A 19,041-nucleotide genomic window follows, 5' to 3' on the forward strand; every position below is an offset into this window, starting at 1 on the left:
TTCCATTGTGTGTATATATACCACATCTTCTCTATCCATTCATTTGTCAATGGACACCTGGGCTCTTTCCATAGTTTGGCTATTGTGGATATCACCATTACAAACACCAGGGTGCAGGTGCCCCTTCGGATCACTACATTTGCATCTTTGGGGTAAATCCCTAGTAGTGCAATTGCTGGGTTGTAGGGTAGCTCTATTATTTTCAGCTTCTTGAGGAACCTCCATACTGTTTTCCAGAGTGGCTGTACCAGTTTGCATTCCCACCAACATACACTGTCACATTTAGTACTCATAATAACTCAGTTATCCCAACACTGTAGATGAGGGAACTAAAGCCCGAAGCCAGGAGAGGTTAAGAGAGCTCATGCAGTACAGCAGACTCTCTGGGTTACCTATTTAACATCCCTATTACCTCAGTCCCATCCCTAACTTTCTCCTTCAACCCATAATATATAAAGCATGAGTTTTATATATTAACAGAAGTCTGATATTGCTCAAAGGTCTGATGTTGCACAGTTGCACATTATGGTTGGAGTAGAGCTCTTTGTTTCATTATCTGCCCTTACTGGACTGGACGCTTAGGGAGTACTTATTCACTCATGGAACCAGTATTTGTTGAGAGGAGTCTGACAGTATTCAAATATCCCCCCTCCTTCACACAGCCACATGTTTCACTCAATGGAGGCTGGACTCTTCTTGAGATCAGGAGGTCAAGCATGATGGTGGAAAACAATCATGGACACCAATCTATTTTCCAGTGATGCTGGGGTGGCCATGCAAAGCCATTCTGGCCAATCTGATGTACAAAGGTCTGCCGGGGAGCTTCTGACAAAGGTTTCCCTCCAAGTAAAAGACACAAGCAGACACTCTTCCCTGGACACTGCCTTAGCTACTGCAGACTTCTTAAACTCTGAAAGAAAATCACTCAATCTCCTGATAGCAGTTTGAAGCCAGTAAGTCAGTCCTCAGTTACTCTCAGGCAAAAACATCGCAATGTGCACCCAGAGTGGTGGAATTGGGATTCCAACCCAGACGAAGTGACTTTACAGCCCCCAAAAATGGAGCGACCAGACCCTCTACCACCTCCCCTGTCTGTAACATTCCCATCACCCAGCACCAAGGCTGGGCACATAAGCAGCACTTGTCATCTGCAGCTAAATAAATAAATAGATGAATGAAACAAAAATTAAGCTCAGCCTTCAAAGACAGGATAAATTTTATATGCAATTGTAAGTAAAATATCAGGGTCCTAGGTAACAGCCTTAATGAGTATAAAGCCTGCTGACTCTTAGATGAGACCAAGGTTTAATGAATTTGGAAAACAAGAGTCTACGCTAGAGCAAACAAAAAAAATCCTACACGCACCAGTTTCCAAGTCCAAACCAATCTCAGAAGACTGAGCCAATAAAAAAGCACAACAGATTCTGTTTCCTTTGAGCCCCTTTCTCAATGTCTATGGCACCTATTAGGAGTCATACAGACGCCCTACTCTTCCATCCCAATCTTGACCCAAAGGGGCCACTCCCTTGGCAAACTAAAAGAGGGGAAGGGGACAGGCAGAGAGAATGACACCTCTGCAGTACAAGTCCAGTCCAGTTTTTAGTCACGAAAGCTCAATCCTTGAATGGTAAAATGGTCAACCTTCACAACTCATTTGGGTCTTGGGATCCCTGCCTGCACCCCCTACCCACCAAAGGCACATGCCCACCTCAATCTTTTGAACTTGAAGGATATCCTCCAGGCCATTACATACAAGTCACAGAAGAGTCCTCGGCAACCCATACTATTTCTAGCCAGGTACCTAGGCCAACTTCAAAACAATGACCTGAAGGTAAAATGCTCCACATGCTATCGCCAATTCCATTCCCCACAGGAAATCAGTGAAGACATCTGCTATTCATGAAGGGCCACTCACCAAAGTCTCATGACCCTTTCAGTGCAAGATAGAACATTCACTTTAACTTCAAGGCTGCAAATGATCGTAAACTTTCCAACATAAAGCCTCTCTTTATCTGCTCACTTGGCCTTCTCTCAAAGTACTAAAGCATAAGGATTTTTTTGATCCCCAACAAAAATTAAAGAAAACCCTACTTGCTCCAGAATAAAACATCCAAATGCCACAGCCTACGTGAGTGTCTTACTGGAAGCCAAGGAATTGTGCTGACTGCTCCCAAACGAGTCTTTTATCTAAGGACCAATTCTGACCCACCGAGGCAGCCCAGCCACCTACACCAGTGCCTTCTAAAGCACAGCTTACCTTGTAATTGCTAGAGTTCACCCAAGAGGTAGCAAGCCCATCCACAAGTTTATCTAACATGGTCTGGTCATGTTCAAGGTCAGCAGACTTCTGTTTGTCTGAGAAATAGTCTATAAGTTCTTGGCCAACCTGCAGTCGTTTCCCCACATCCTTCTGCAACACCTGTGCCAGGCAGGACTCCATGCGAGGCTCCATGGTGGAATTCAAATCCAGATCCGGCAGAAGCTAGAGGGCAGTCAGGGTGACACCCTCCCAGTAAATGTACCCAGGAGGTTGCCTCTTTGTTCGCTGAAATCTACTAAGAGCCTGTGTTTCAAAGATGCAATCCGGGGAATGGCAACAATGCACCATGTGTGTCTGAAGAGCAGCTGGTGGGATATTAAAAGTCCAATTTAAATAACTAGTAGAAGATAAAGGAGTGAGTGGCCGAGTGAGGTTCTACTACTGGGTCTGAAATTCTTCATAATTCAGCAGTCCATTCTGAAAAGGGAAAGAGAACGACAAATCAGCACAGATAACGTAACTTCCAAATGTTATGAAACATTAAATCAAAGACAAAGCAATTCGCGCTGCAGAATCATTTATAATCACAAGTGGAGTGAGAAGCATGAATGCTTGGCAACCATATCTGAAAAACATAATTATTATTTTTACCAGGAAGAACATGGAAGCCCAAAGCAAAGAGCCAATGAGCTATATAGTTGGTAGGTTGATGTTTTTCACAACTTTCCAGCTTGTAAATGAGCCAGTCAGGAAAGCAATCTTCCGCTTCAGCTAGCATATTTATTTGTAGCTTAAATTTTGCTTCCCACCGAAAACTTAACACCACTCTGTGTGTGAATCACTGGAGGTACTGTAGCTTATTGCCTTACTCTGAGTTTTCTAAAGAAAAAAAAAAAACAAAAAAAACCCAGTGCTGGAAATGGGGCAGGCTCCATAGAAACACCATTGACCAAAGTGGCCGGCCTGGTAACATAGACCAAAGACAGCACCTCCATCAAACCTCTTGCTCAGTAGCTTGACAACAGAATGAACGGTGATCCCTGCCTCCTCCTTCTCCCTCCAACAAAGAAGACGGGGTGATGAGAGGGAGAAATGGGAACAGGCCCACACGCTGATCGCTCACGGACAGTATTCTCAGCTGACAACAGCACCATTTGGACCTGGTATTATGTTATATATAAAATCAGGAGATCTCAAGATCATGTTACGGGAAAGTTATACCAAAATTGTTTTCATTAGACAAACTCAGTAAGCTGAACAGTTAATCTACGGCTGCTGGAGCAATTATACACATCTATTTCTAACTTCAATTTCTTGTCTTGATTCTTTTCATTCTAACCTAAGAAGACTCACAGAAAACCTGTCTTCAAGATGCAGCTCCCTGACTCTGTACTAAATAGAACTGTTCCTCACAGCAACAGTCAATCCCAACTCTCAGGGGTTCTAGCAGGTAAATATGAACTTGTACATCAAGTAAAATTACAAGTCTGTGCAGAGGAATTCTTCCCCTTTCTAACATCACCTCATCCATCCCTACCCTCAGGATAAAGAGCACAGTGCACTTCCTGAGTTCCAGAATCAGAGACTTCTGACACCAACAGGAATAATTTAAGTCGAGTCATTCAATGCGGAAGATCTCCTTCAAAAGACTCTGACACACGATTACCCATCTGAGCGTAGGGACTGCGGGCAGGACAGCATTCGAGAAGACCCACTATCTCACATGGCAGAGGAGATAGCTGCTTTCCAGTCACTTCCATATCCTGGAGCTGGTCCCTCCTTCATAAGAAGGATCTTCAAGTACATAAAAGCAGCTATTACCCTTCATTCCAATTTTTAGTCCGAACAAAATATCCCCAGTTCCTTAATCAGCTCCTATGTTGGTCTAAAGAAGGCATCAGTGATACAGGAAAACTGGAGAAACTAACAGAACCTTTTCTTTCTTGGCCCAATATTAGCCCAAGAAGCAAATCAAACAAGGGTGGGTTTGTGGTGGATTAAAAATGACCACAAATTCTTGGTTTCTTTTCCCCCACCAAGGTGGGGCCTTAGTCCCCTCCCACAGTGACCCGAGGTTGGCCCTGTGACCTGCTTTGGCCAGTGGCAAGTCAGCAACTGCAAAAGAAAGCAGAGATTTGATAGGCAAGCACTGCGGCTCACCCTCTTAGAATGCCACCCTGGGCCTGCCATGCGGTGAGGAAGCTTCTGGAACTGGAGAGGCCATGTGGAAGAGAACCAACACGCCCCAACCAGCAGCCAGAAGCACTGCTGGACTTGTGAGTGAGTCCACTGGGGACCACTTAGCCCTCTCAGTCATCATCTGACTGCAGCTACACAAATAAGTCTAAGGAGACAAGCAAAAAAAAAACTACCCAGCCAAACCACAGAATTATGAGAAATAATATTTCATTGTTGTTTTACGCCACTAAGTCCGCAGTAGTTTGTTATACACCGACAGATAACAGATGTACTCCGCCTTCCCCTAAACATCTTTCATTCTCATTGAAAAGAATCTCCCATCCTTTATTCCTTCAAGGGGCCTAAAATCAACAGACGTTAACCAATAATAATAATCATACAGTTTTTAAGCATCTACTTGAGGTGTCAAGTTCCATTCTAGATTATTTATATACATTATCTTTAATTCTCCAACCAACTGTATAAAGTAGGTATTGAAATCCCTATTTTACAGATAAAGAAACTGAGGTAAGTAATTTTCCAAGGCCACATGGCCAGTTAGTTTCCTTTCCCCACCTTCAAACACTTGTGATTGTAAGTCTGGCCCAGGGCGCCTGGGCGGCTTAGTCGTTAAGCATCTGCCTTTGGCTCAGGTCATGATCCCAGGGTCCTGGGATGGAGTGCAGCATCGGGCTCCCTGCTCAGGGGGGAATCTGCTTCTCCCTCCCCCACTCCCCCTGCTTGTGTTCCCTCTCTCTCTCTGTGTCTCTGAAAAAAAAAAAAAAAAATTCTAAAAAAAAAAAAAAAAAAGTCTGGCCTAGTTCTGCTCTCACTCAGGGAAAGGAGGTCAGACTTCATGCTCAGGTAGGAAGCAACAGGCAAGAGAACAAAGTCTCCACTGCTAGGAGAGGAATGATCCCATTCATTCAAGTCTCTATGGTAATTTTTAAAATATGTATTATATAAAAAAGCTCCCCTTTGATTAGAATTGTCTAAAATTTCTAACAAATAGGGTGCCTGGGTGGCTCAGGTGGTTAAGCGACTGCCTTCGGCTCAGGTCATGATCCTGGAGTCCCGGGATTGAGTCCCACATCGGGCTCCCTGCTCGGCGGGGAGTCGGCTTCTCCCTCTGACCCTCTTCCCTCTCGTGCTCTCTATCTCTCATTCTCTCTCTCAAATAAATAAATAAAATCTTTAAAAAAAATAAATAAAATAAAATAAAATTTCTAACAAAAGTATATGTTTCTTGAAGGTAACTATGCAATAAAGGCTTAACATACTCAAAAGTAGGTCACAAATTCCTATGTACAAAACCCACAGAATGAAAGACACTGGAAGCCACTAGGCATTAAGCAGACTGGGTTCTCTCTTTTCTCCTTTTCTCCCTAAATTTAAAAAAAGAGGGACGCCTGAGTGGCTCAGTCGGTTAAGCAGCTGCCTTTGGCCCAGGTCATGATCCCAGGGTCCTGGGATCAAGTCCTGAGTTGGGCTCCCTGCTCAGCAGGGAGCCTGCTTCTCCCTCTCTCTCCCTCTGCTTGTGCTCTGTCAAATAAATAAAATCTTAAAGAAAAAATTAAAAAAAAGAAAGTAACTGATAATACTTTTTTTTTTTTAATTTTACTTATTTATCTGACAGAGGCAGAGAGCACAAGCAGGGGGAGCTGCAGCAGAGAGAGAGAAGCAGGCTCTCCACTGAACAGGGAGCCTGATGCGGGGCTGAGTCCCAGGACCCGATCACGACCTGAGCCTAAGGCAGATGCTTAACCGACTGAGCCACCCAGGTGCCCCTGATAATCCTCTCTTGTATTTATTTTTACTAAACTGGATTTTTAGGGTACCTTTTTCTGATGCTCTTGAGCATTTGCTCCATCTCCGCTTTCAAAGGCCTTCAGGGAATATCAATCACATGGTCCCAGTGCACGAGGTACAAAAGTGCAGAATCTCCCTCCCACTCCTGCCCCCAAGTCGCCTTGTTTCCCTGCCTAAAAGCAAATAATGTCCCTAGTTTCCTGTGGTATTTTTAGCGATCCAGGTAAATAAAAATGTGTCATTCTCCCTGTACCCCCCCCCAGGAATGTTCTAAGCCAACAAAAATACAAGCAAATTTCATATAGCAACAGAATTATAAAAATGTTATACTAAAAATGCAGAAAACAGAATACAAACAAGAGGAGGAGGTAAAAAACTCTTCCTTCCACCCACATCCTGTCTAGGCTCTCTACCAGGGAAGAGGGCAACAAGGAAACAGGTCTAAAGTTAACCTGGAACCTAAGGTCCCAGATGTTACCTGTGGCTGGACCAAATGAAAACCAGGTCTGTTATGTGTAAGGCATTACTGGAAGGCACTGGGACACAAGTGTAAACAGGACTCAGCCCTTACCCAGAGAGAGCTTACAAAACCAGCACAGCACCTATTCACATCAGTTCTGAAATCATCATTCAGGAGAGTGGCATCACACAGGTGACTACCTGACAGCAGTACTAACGTTAGAAATTACTCAGGGGGCGCCTGGGGGGCTCAGCTGGTTAAGCAGCCGACTCTTGATTTCAGCTCAGGTCATGATCTCAGGGTGGTGAGATTGAGCCCCACGTCAGGCTCGAAGCTCAGTGGGGGAGTCGGCTTGAGATTCTCTATCTCCCTCTCCGCCTCCCCTTCCCTCCCTCTCTAAAGAAAAAAATAAATTACTCAGAATGTTGGACTGAATAAATCACAGGGATGAAAGCTACAGCATAGGGAATACAATCAACGGCATCGTATGTAGAGATGGTAGCTACACTTGTGAGCACCGCATAATGTAGACTTGGGGAATCACTATGCTCTACACCTGAAACTAACGGGACACTGTGTGTCAACTCTACTTCAATAAAAAGAAAAAACAATTACTCAGAATGTAACACTATTTCTAAGTTTTAAAAAAAGTTCTACTTGCACACATTTTCCAAAATAAGAGAAATGTAAAAATGATATAAAAGGAAAGGTAGGTACCTTAGAATAGCCAGTTACCTTTCCTCCTCTTAATTTATCAGGCTAAGTGTTCTTTAGTAAGATCTCACCACGAAAGCCATGGAGCCCACTAGATGTTATTGTATCAGGCCCTGGAAAAGGGACACATTCAGGGTATTTCTGAAAAAATGCCCCAGCTCCTCTAAAACTCCTCCCCAACTGCAAAGGGCCCTTCCATTTCCCAACATCACCACTGTTCTCTGCCCCCAGTACAGCAGTTAGGGGGCAAGCCCCCCAACCTTTTCCTGCCACATCATCTTGGTCTATACCTATGAGGGAAAAACAATAAGAGATCAAGACAATGGTCCTACGGTCATTCTCCCTTACAGTACCCAGGAAAGGAGAAATTAACAGAGCAATGTTTACAAGAACAATAGCCCTACTCCTGCTAGGGACCAACAGGAAGAAGTTAAAAAATATCAGCTTCAACAAGAATGAAGAAACACGCAATCAGAGAGCCTGAGGTAATGAAAAGAACAACACAGTTAAGAATTCCAGCCTCCAGTCTTGACTCTGCCATTTCCTGAGTGGCACTGGGGAGAATATTCGCTCTACATTCATTATATAAGATGACGAATGGAAAGGGTTTGCACAGGACATTTTTAAAAATTAGCTCCTGGGGTGCCTGGGTGGCTCAGTCGGTTAAGCAGCTGCCTTCAGCTCAGGTCATGATCTCAGGGTCCTGGGACTGAGCCCCATGTTGGGCTCCCTGCTCAGCGGGGAGCCTGCTTCTCCCTCTCCCTCTGCTGCCCCCCCACTTGTGCTCTCAAATAAGTATATAAAATCTTTTTTAAAAATTAGCTCCTATCTCTAACCCCTTAATTACCATAATTATTGTGTGGCACTTAGGTACCCAACTTACAGAGGTGTATTAACAATGGAGGATGGGGGGAGGGTGGGAGAGAACAGAACCAACTATAAACTCTGCTCTGTAGACTTCTCCATAAGAGAAGTTACAAGTAGGACCATTTTTACCTAGTAGTTCAAAATAAGTTAGTATTTCTCATAAGTCTGTGGGTTGGCTGGGCCCAGCTAGGTTCTTTCTACAAATCTCGCCTGGGATCATTCATGCCACTGTTGTCACCTGCAGGCTTTACTTGGGTTCAAGAGTCCACAATGGCATCACTCACATGTCTGACACACTGATGCCGGCTGTTGGCTGGACCTCTTGCCACATAACCATTCAGTAACCTAGCCCACAGCTCTATACAGAGCACTGCAAGGTAGCAAAGGCAGAAGGTACCAGGCCTCTCGAGGCCTAGAATCCAGAACTTGCAAATCACTTCTGCTACATTCTGCGGTCAAAGCAAGTCACTAGGCCAGCCCAGATTAAGTGTGAGAAAATGGATTCTACCAATTAATAGGAGGGCTGCAAACTGTTGTGGTCATGTTTTTCAATCTAACTAACACATATACTTTCAATGGATATTTGCAGAATGAATAAATGGATAAACAGATGAATGAGTACATTTGTATTCTGGTTATCCATTACCAGTTAATCTCAGTTACTTTTATTGACTCATCACATATCACATCTCACTACAGAAAATACAACAGAAATAACTGTAATCTATAACTTGACTTGAAAATGCTTCCAACTTACTTGGAGAGAATAAAATGCACAAAAAGCTTGTCAATGTAATAATTCAATACAAACATAGGGTGCACATTAGATTTCACAGGTGGAATGTTGCACCCGTCAAGTAAGGGGTATATAAGTACTGTGGCAATTCAGAGAAGGGATGGATCGAGAAGGCCTGGAACGACCAAGTTAAAACTACATATGCCCATCAGGTAATAGGGTGCACTTAATAGGGGAAATGATAAAACTTAATGGGGGGGGGAAGCATAAGCAAATGAGGGAGGAAGACACTTGTAAACGGTTGAGGGAAGAAGCGTGCTGAGACCGTGAAATACCCGTGACATAGGTGGGCATCATTACTCTCATTTCAAAGATAAAGAAATGAAACTCAGAAAGGCTCAAAACAACAAAAAAATTGCCCAGAGTTTTAAAGCTAGTAAGGTCAGGCAGTAATTGATAACCAGAGCTGCGTAGTCTTACGGCTTGTATTCTTAACACTATACTACAACACTCTACTACCACGTTGAAAATCCAAAGTACAGGCACTTACTTAATACCGAAACACAAAAACGGTAAATTTTTGCTATAGCAAAAATTGCTGTTTGCTATAGCATGTGGGGCATAAGAAGCAGAGGATTAGGAAACAAGAAATCAAATCACAAGTACTTGGGAAGATTTAATAAAATAATATTCCATTTTATAGTACTAAGAAGGACAATTTAAACTAGCAGCACAACAAAGTGAATAACAAATCAACAATCTCCATGGAAAATATGTAGAAAGCAGTCATAATACTTTATTTTTTTTAAAGATTTTATTTATTTGACAGAGACAGACAGTGAGAGAGGGAACACAAGCAGGGGGAGTGGGAGAGGGAGAAGCAGGCTTCCTGCCGAGCAGGGAGCCCGATGCGGGGCTCGATCCCAGGACCCTGGGACCATGACCTGAGCCGAAGGCAGACACTTAACAACTGAGCCACCCAGGCACTCCAGTCATAATACTTTAAAGGCCAACTCCGGAAGCCAGAAATTAACAGAATTTACTCACATTAAGTCAAAAGCGGTGTGTTTGTCAATAAGACAACCTTTTTTGCGCTGTAATGATTTCTGTAATATGGTCTGAAATTTTACCAAGACACTCTGCCTTGCCCTGCCAGCAACAAATCTCTGTTCTCACTCTTCCCCCTCAGCCCACCCACTTCTGAGCCCACACATTCACTCCGTGGACATTTACTCTGGGCCTGTGACATGACTGGCGTGTACTATGCTAATGGCCGTAAATCACAGAATATAAGGCTTGGCCCAGGCTCTCGAGGAGGAGCCCACTGTCCAGAAGAAGGAAGAGACAGAAATGCAAATAGCTGCCAATAGTATCTGGAGGAGTGCTAAGCAGGATGTTTGTAGAAGGTGCTGCAGGTGGCAGAGAAAGGAGACGAAAGGCTGCCTGAGGAAATCCAAGTGGGAATTTCAGGACCGGGGCAGGGCAGCTCACACTGAGCAGATACAACACTCACTCTCCCAGCCAGCCCCTGCTTTCATTTGTCAGCCAGTGCTCACTGGCTAGCTCGAGGCAGACTGGGCCTCCAGCCTCCCTGTCTCCCTCCTTCCCTGCCTCAGCATCCTTCAATGGCATCTCTCTTCAGCCACCTTGACCTCTAACCTTCCGGGTGTCTGCTCTCAGATATTAGCAAGCCCTCCTTGTCTCTCAGCTCCCTGTCATGTTCTGCAATCCGTATTTGCAACCACAACTGCCCATCCTTCCAGCTCCTATGCTCAAGCACATGGCCCCAGCCTCCTCAATTCCACAGAACGCCTTCCCAATTCAACCTTCCTTTTAGTCTGGATTCAATTCCACAGGGGTGTTAAGAGCTTGAAACTACCCTCAACTTTCTCTCCCTCTGGGATAGCTGCCTAATAAGTCCAAACCTTGGAAGAACCTGACACACAATCAGGTGCCTTCTCATGCCTTCATCATGCTGAAGGAAACACACACCCGTCCAACCGGTTTCATTTTACACTGACAGTCTCAAACTTCACGAAGTATCCCAAGCCAGCACCTCAATTCATGTTCTCTAGTGAGTTTGCTCTGCCCTTCTCTCCAAAATGACCTTCCCATATTCTCCCCAAGGGCCCATGTACCTTGCCCTGCAGCCTGCACCCTTCTCCCTCCCAGGACATCAGCTGCACCGATGCACTTCCTGCTCACCCCGAAGCCCCTCCGATCGGGCTTCACCTGCCACCGCTCCCCTGGAGCTGCTCATCAGGATCACAGATGACTTCCATGCTGGCAAATCCAAGCAATACTTTTCTGTACTTTGCTAACTCCAACTCTCCGCAGCATTCCAAAGCTGGCCACTCCATCCTTCCTGAAAAACTTCCCACTTTGTGAAAACAAATGATCATGCCTTCCTACTACTTTTCTGGCTGCACCTACTTGAGTTTCTCTAACCATCTCTGCTCTGCTTCCAGAGCTGTTGAGGGGCTCAGAACGATGCCTCTCATCTTCTGATCTTGCTCACTCCAAAACACTCAGCATCCATTGCCATGAATTTAAAAACTGCCTTTAAACTGATGACTTCCAAATTGTTCTCTCCAGGGTATCTCTGAACTCATAGCCCACACTGGCCTCACTCCTGCCCTTCCTTCTGCCTTAAATACTGTCCATATGCCTACAGTAGCCTGGCTGCGGGCCTCAGGGCTTCAGCTTAAAAGTCACCTCCTCAACAAGTCCTTCAAAGACCACTCACAGGAGGGCCCCCTGTCACTGCACCCCATTCCCTTCCTTCGAAACACAAGTTATAATTCTATCGCATGTTTGTTTACCTATTTGCTGTTTTCCTACAGGGCTGTCAGCCTTACGAAGGTGGGGGTCTTGTTCATTATGTTCACCTAATGCCTGTAACTATGCCTGTTACACACACGGCACTTGAGAACTATTTGTTAAAAGAATGAAGTTTGTTTGAGCTGAAAATCAAAAGTCACTGGCAATCATTAATTGAGTTCATTTTCTTCTTGGGGAGTAGGAGTAATTGGAGGGTAGGAAGAATGTAAAAAACATTCCAGGTAAAAGGAATGTGCAAATACATACAAAGCACAAACGCAAGAGACTGTCAGAGGAAAACCAGCAATTTGGAAAGGCCAGGGCACCAGTCCCCAACCTGTAAACACTAACCCCACCTCTGAAATGAGGGTGTTCAGTTATTACAAGAATGTCTGAGCATTCTTCCATACGCACACCAAACGTTACCCATGAACCGAGTAAGTCTTCATAGCCACAATTTTTCAAACTCAGGTACAAGCAGTTATGAATTTTTAAAGGCAAAGATAATGAAATTCTTTTAGTTTGATCATTTTTCTCAATTAACAAATACTAAAAATTCCACTTCTGTAGAGCTCTGTGACGCTGGACACTAAAAAGAGTTCTTAGCCTCAAAAAGTGTGGAAATAACCAGTTAGGCACAGAGCAGAAAGACTGGCACAGACAATGCCCAACAATCATTTCCTTAGCCCCAAAGTCAGCAGGCCTTCATTCAGGGAGCTCTATACAAATCATCTATGAACAGCAGAATCAGGAGACTGTGGGTGTGCATACAATTACTTTCCTGGGAAAGATCATTAAAATCTGGAATTATTCAAGTGATCAAAAGACCGTAAGATTCTGCGGTGGAGGGAAAAATTTGAGTTAATCTATCTATCTATCTCAATCACTCACCCCAGTATGAATAATAATTAACTACAGTGAAGTCAGGACAAAAAACAGCCATAACATATAATGCAAATGCCCAAAAAGGAATAAAAGAAGGTTCACCATATTCCATTGAAAGGGCAGGCCATACGAATAGGAAAAAAAAAAAAATCATGAACACTGCTTAACTTCTGGTGGTAAGATTATAGATTGTTCATTGCACTTTTCTGTATTTTCTAAATATTTTCTATAATGAATATGTTACTTTCATAATTACCAATAGTAAAGTACTATTCAAAAATCAGGCACTGCCATCTCATAATGGAGGAAAATCTCCCTTTCAGTATTACGGTGGGTATATAATGGAATATAATGTACAACTGTCAATGAAATGTCAAACAAGAAGAAAGTCTGAAATTCATAAGAAGATGAAAGTAGTGTACCAATTACTTCCACAAAGTATGTGATGGTGAAAACCAATACGCTGGTGAAGAAAAATGCCAAAACAAAAATAAAAACAAAAGAACCCAACAGCTCCACATTATTGTACATATACTGTAAGAAAATAATAGAAGATACTACATCAGCACCAGATAACTTCTTGGTAACAGTTAATACTTACCTTCACTAGTATTTTAATGAAGTGATTTTTTTAATATTTTGGATTAAAATATTTAAGTACTAAAATATCAAAAATATTTAAAATAAAATACTGTTTTGTCTGTGAACTGTAAAAGTAAGTGATAGCTTTAATTTTGTTTTTGCTTCTCCTGGGGCAGGTTTAAAATAATAAAAATTGTTTCTATTTTTATTCTGCTCCTCAGAACTTCCTCAAAGATACAGCAAGATGGATATGCACTGAGAATTATCAAAATTCGGGGGTAAGTGCATAAGGGTTGTTAAACGATTCTCTTTACTTCTGTTATGTGTTTAAAATTGTCCATCTTTTTTTTTAACTTTCATTTTATTTTTTTTTAAGATTTTATTTATTTATTTGAGAGACAGAGCACAAGTAGGGAGAGGAACAGAGAGAGAGGGACAAGCAGACTCCCCAGTGAGTGGGGAGCCCAAAGTGGGGGGCTCGACCCCAGGACCCCGAGATCATGACCCCAGCCGACATCAGATGCTTAACCAACTGAGCCACTCAGGTGCCCTGTCCATAATTTTTTTTTAAGATGTATTTATTTTAGAGAGACAGAGAGAGTGTGTGCATGGGTGGGAGGGGAAGAGGGAGAGGGAGAGGGGAAGTAGACTCTGTGCTGAGCCCGAAGCAGGCTTGATCTCATGACCCTGAGATCATGACCTGGGCCAAAACCAAGAGTTGGAAGCTTAACCGACTGAGCCACCCAGGCGCCCCTGTCCATAATTTTCTTTTTTTAGGTAGTGTAAAGCTTAAGTCTACTTGGTGGAAAAAATATGAAATGCCTGTAATAAAACTGTTCATTAACTAAACAAATTAGGATGTGAAATTATATTAAATTATATACACACACACACACACACACACACACACACAGTAAGATAAAGCCTACATGTGGAAAGAATTATAGAAAAAAAATAGAGTATGTAAAGTATTGAAGTGTGGCCCCTGGGGGCGCCTGGGTGGCTCAGTTGGTTGAGCAGCTGCCTTTGGCTTGGGTCATGATCCCAGGGTCCTGGGATCCTTGCTCAGTGGGGAGCCTGCTTCTCCCTCTGCCTGCCACTCCCCTGCTTGGACTGTCTCTCTCTGTGTCAAATAAATAAAATCTTTTAATAAATAAATAAATAAATAAAGTGTGGCCTCTGAATAATAGGTTTATGAGTTTCTGTCCTACTTCTTAAAAATTTCTTCTACTTTTATTTTTTGAAAAAGAGATAAAGCTTTTAAAAGTCTCAAAACAGAAGAGCAGTTATTTAATAACACCCAATTTTATTCATGCAAAAACTATAAGACCAAAACTAACTGAAAACATCTCACTATTCACTGCTGACTCTTCTTCTCCCAATGCAAAATATTTAACATATACACAAGACTGCTGTGAGCATTAGCATACCAAAGTGTTACCTCATCAACACAGTTACCCCGGGGAGGAGAGAGAGAATCATAATATAGATTGCAGCTTCCCAAGGAAGGATCTTACATGGAGACAAGAGACCTCAGTAGAGAACCAGCTTATTGGGGAGAGGAGCCTCGTTAGAAACAGAACGAGACTGATGAATTGGCTCATCTAGAAAGAGGGGATGTAAATTTCTACTCAATCTAGCAATACTTGACTTCTGTAGTATTTTTCAGAGCTTCATTATCCTTTCACAGTCCTGGTCAAACAGTATCTCTTTTTTACTTGTTTACTATACTAATGAAAAACAGATCACTAAACCTAAACTCCTTACATGATTTTTTTAGTAACAGCTTTACCAAGATACAATTCACATACCATTAAGTTCACCCTCTTACAGTGGGTGTAATTCAACAGTTTTTATTATATTCCCAAGATTGTGCATCTGTCACCACTGTTAAAGAACATTTTTATTACCTCAAATATAAAACCTCCTATCCTTTAGCAGTCACTCCCCAAACCCCTCCGCTAAGGCCATGAAAACCAATCTACTTTCTGACCAAATGAATTTGCCTATTCTGGATATTCCATGTTAAGTCAAGTCATAAAATATGTGGTCTTTTTTGTCTGGCTTCTTTCACTCAGCATACTATTTTCAAGGCTTACCCATGTTATAGCATGTATCAATACTTTATTCCTTTTTATGGATGAATAATACTCCATCGTAAAGATATACCATATTTGTTCATTAACTTACCTGTTGATGGATATTTGGATTGTTCTACTTTTTGGCTATAATAAATAATGGTACTACGAACATTCCTGAACAAGTTTTATGTGGAAATGGTTTTAATTTTCTTCGACACAAATAGGTGTTAACTAGAATATAGGATATGATAACTATGTTTAACTCTTGGATGAACTGCCGAACTATTTTCCAAAATGTCTACACCATTTTACATTCCCACAAGCAATACATGAATTTCCCTACAGCTTCAGCAACACTTATTGTCTATTTATTACAGCCATTTTAGTGGGTGTGGAATGGCATCCCATTGTGGTTTTGATTTGCATTTCCCTAATGACTAAGGACCTGAACTTCTCTTTATGGGCATGGCCATTTGAACACCTTCTTTGGAGAAATGTCTAATCAAATCCTTTATTTTTTAATTGGGTTATTTGTCTTTTTACTGTTGACTGTAAGAGTTTTTATATGTTCTAGATAAAAGTCCTTTATTAAATATATGATTTCCAAGTATTTTCTCTCATTCTGTGGAGTGTGCTTTCACTTTCTTGATGGTGTCATTTGAAACATAAAGTTCTCAATTTTGATGAAGTCCATTTGTTTTGTTCTTCTGTTGCTTGTGTTTAAATATCATACCAAAGAAATCACTGCCTAGTTTACCACAATGAAAAAGAAAAGAAAATATTGCCTAATCCAAGGTCATAAAGATTTACACTTGTTTTCTACTAAGAGTTTAACAGTTTCAGATCTTAGATTTAGTTCTATGATTAATTCTGAATTCATTTGTACACACAAATGAGAAAAGTGTCCAAATTTATTCTTCTGCCTGTGGATATCCACTCGTCCCAGCACCATCTGTTGAAAAGACCATTCTTCCAGGGGTGCCTGGGTGGCTCAGTCGGTTGAGCAATGGACTCTTGGTTTCAGCTCAGGTTGTGATCTCATGGATGGTGAGACTGAGTCCTGCACTCATTGGGGAATCTGCTTAAGGATTCTCCCTCTCTGCTCCTCCCACTGTGTGTTGTGCTCTCATAAATAAATCTTCAGAGAGAAAGAGAGAGACGAAAGAAAAGAAACAAACAAAACAAACAAACAAACAAACCATTCTTACCCCATTGAATTGTCTTAACATCCTTGTTGAAAATCAATTGACTATAAAAGTTAAGTTTTCATTTCTGGACTTACATTCTATTCCACTGATGTATATGTCTACTCTTATATCAGTACCAGACTGTTATGATTACTATAGCTTTATGGTAAGTTATGAAAGTCCTCCAACCTTGTTCTTTTTCAAGATTGTTTTGACTATTCTGGAAATACAAGGGACCTCCTTGTATTTCCATATGAATTTTAAGAGAGGCCTATCAATTCCTACAAAACAGGCAGCTAGCATTTTAACAGTGAGTGTACCAAATATGTAGATCAACTTGGGAAGTACTGCCATCTTTAACCATATTAGGTAATCTGATTCATGAATATAGGATGTCTTTCCATTTACTTAGATCTTTAATTTCTTTCAATGATGTTTTATAGTTTTCAGAGTAAAAGATTTATACTTTTTTTGTTAACTGTATCCTAAGTATTTTTATTCGTTTTATAGCTATTGTGAATGGGATTGCTTTCTTAGTTTCATTTTTGAACTATTCATTGCAAGTATATAATACAGCTGATTTTTGTTTATTGATTTTACATCCTTCAACCCTGCTGAACTCCTTTATCAGTTCTAATAGGATGTTCTATATACAAGATCATGTCATCTGCAAATATGGTTTTACTTCTTTTCCAATCTGGATGCATTTTATTTCTTTTTCTTGCCTAATTGCCCTGGTTAGAACCTCCAGCACAATGTTGAATAGAAGGGTCTTGTTCCTGATCTTGGGGAGAATGCATTCCATCTGTATATTCTATTGCTACTGGGTGCATGATTCTATATATGTCTGTCCCTTAATAATTTAAGAATCTGTCTATACCTAGACCACGTTTAAGAAAAAAACTCTCCATTATCTAAATCTTAAATTTTTCATGGTATCCCCTACTTTTTATACTGCTTACATATCCCATATTTACATATTTAAAAAATCAGGTCTTGGGGCGCCTGGGTGGCTCAGTTGGTTGGGCGGCTGCCTTTGGCTCAGGTCATGATCATGGAGTCCCGGGATTGAGTCCCATGTCGGGCTCCCTGCTCAGCAGGGAGTCTGCTTCTCCCTCTGACCACCGGCCCCACCCCACCCCCCCTGCTCCACCGTCCTGCTCGCTCTCTCTCAAATAAATAAATAAATAAAATCTTTTTTTAAAAAAATCAGGTCTCCCCTTTAAAAATAAAAATCTCAGTTCTGGTACCATATTAAGAGTTGGTTTCTGGAGCATCTGGGTGGCTCAGTCGTTAAGCATCTGCCTTCGGCTCAGGTCGTGATCCCAGAGTCCTGGGATCGAGCCCCGCATCAGGCTCCAGCCCCGCATCGGGCTCCCTGCTCAGCGGGGAGTCTGCTTCTCCCTCTCCCACTCCCCCTGCTTGTGTTCCCTCTCTCACTGTGTCTCTCTCTGTCAAATAAATAAAATCTTAAAAAAAAAAAAAAGTTGGTTTCTAAGAGCAAAACCTGCAAAAAAGGTAAGGCAAAAAGATACTTTCATGAGATATTTTTAAAGAGGTTTCTGAAACATGAAATCCCCAGACTTAGGTGAGTAAGAAGAAAGGCAAGCATTTGATATGTCATTTGATAGCATGACAGCTGACATGGCCATCCCAAATTTCTCAAGGGAGCTGGGTTACACCCAGTTGAAAAAAGAAAAAACCCTATTATGTACTGGTTAGTCAATGTGAAGACAGAAGGCGTAAAAAGGCTTGGGGGACAGAAGTAGGGAGAGTTTTTCCCGTTACTGCATAAAGTCAAGCTATTAAGAAGTAGTTTAAAATTCAGCTTTCACTTCAGCAATTTAGAATAAGCAAGGCAACTTCACATTTGAAACAATACTTTCCAATTCACTAAGTAATTCTACAAATGCTACTTTTATCAACCCATAAAACCTCTCTGTATGACTATTACTCTCAAACTATTTTACAGAAAAGTTAACAGATTCAGAAGCAACGTAACTCCCAGGTTACCCAGCAAGTATGAAACAGAATCAGGATTTGAACCTGAGTGTCTAACTCCAAATCCGGGACCGTTTCCACCAAGTCACAGGTACTCCTCACCAATACACACAGGTCTCTGAGTACTGTAGACATGTGTATATAATTTAGGAAAAAGATCCACAAAGGAGGGACATATCCACCATACTTAAGGTTACCAAAATAAGAGAGCCTGAATTGAGAGAAGCCACTAGAACCTGGCACAGCACCACATACTAAACAAGTGCTTCATCAAGAACAAATGAAGAGGAAGCACGATATGCATCCCCACAAGTAACTCAAGGAGAGTAATCAGCAATCTTTAGTTCAGAGGGTTTAGTATTTCCCACAGATACTGATGGCAAGCCAAAGCCATGATCATAAAAAGGAAAAAGAGACAAAGAGAAACGGGGAATGCATAACCGCTGAGGGACACTAGATAA

General features: G+C 41.9%; 1 protein-coding gene across 4 annotated transcripts in view; it reads right to left on the minus strand.

The window, feature by feature from the left end:
- Positions 1-19,041, minus strand: part of CLASP1 (cytoplasmic linker associated protein 1) — a 260,116-nt gene that overhangs the window by 226,284 nt on the left and 14,791 nt on the right. For all 4 annotated transcript variants that reach the window (XM_073885224.1, XM_073885214.1, XM_073885207.1 and 1 more), the window contains exon 2: positions 2,258-2,737. In XM_073885224.1, coding sequence (XP_073741325.1) covers positions 2,258-2,452 — 195 coding nt within the window. In that variant the 5' untranslated portion in view covers positions 2,453-2,737. The remainder of the gene's footprint in view (positions 1-2,257; positions 2,738-19,041) is intronic.

This window comes from Callorhinus ursinus, unplaced genomic scaffold (genome assembly GCF_003265705.2).
Source record: "Callorhinus ursinus isolate GAN/ISIS: 27379988/994484 unplaced genomic scaffold, GSC_fseal_2.0 scaffold2, whole genome shotgun sequence".
In the NCBI taxonomy this organism is placed as follows: Eukaryota; Metazoa; Chordata; class Mammalia; order Carnivora; family Otariidae; genus Callorhinus; species Callorhinus ursinus.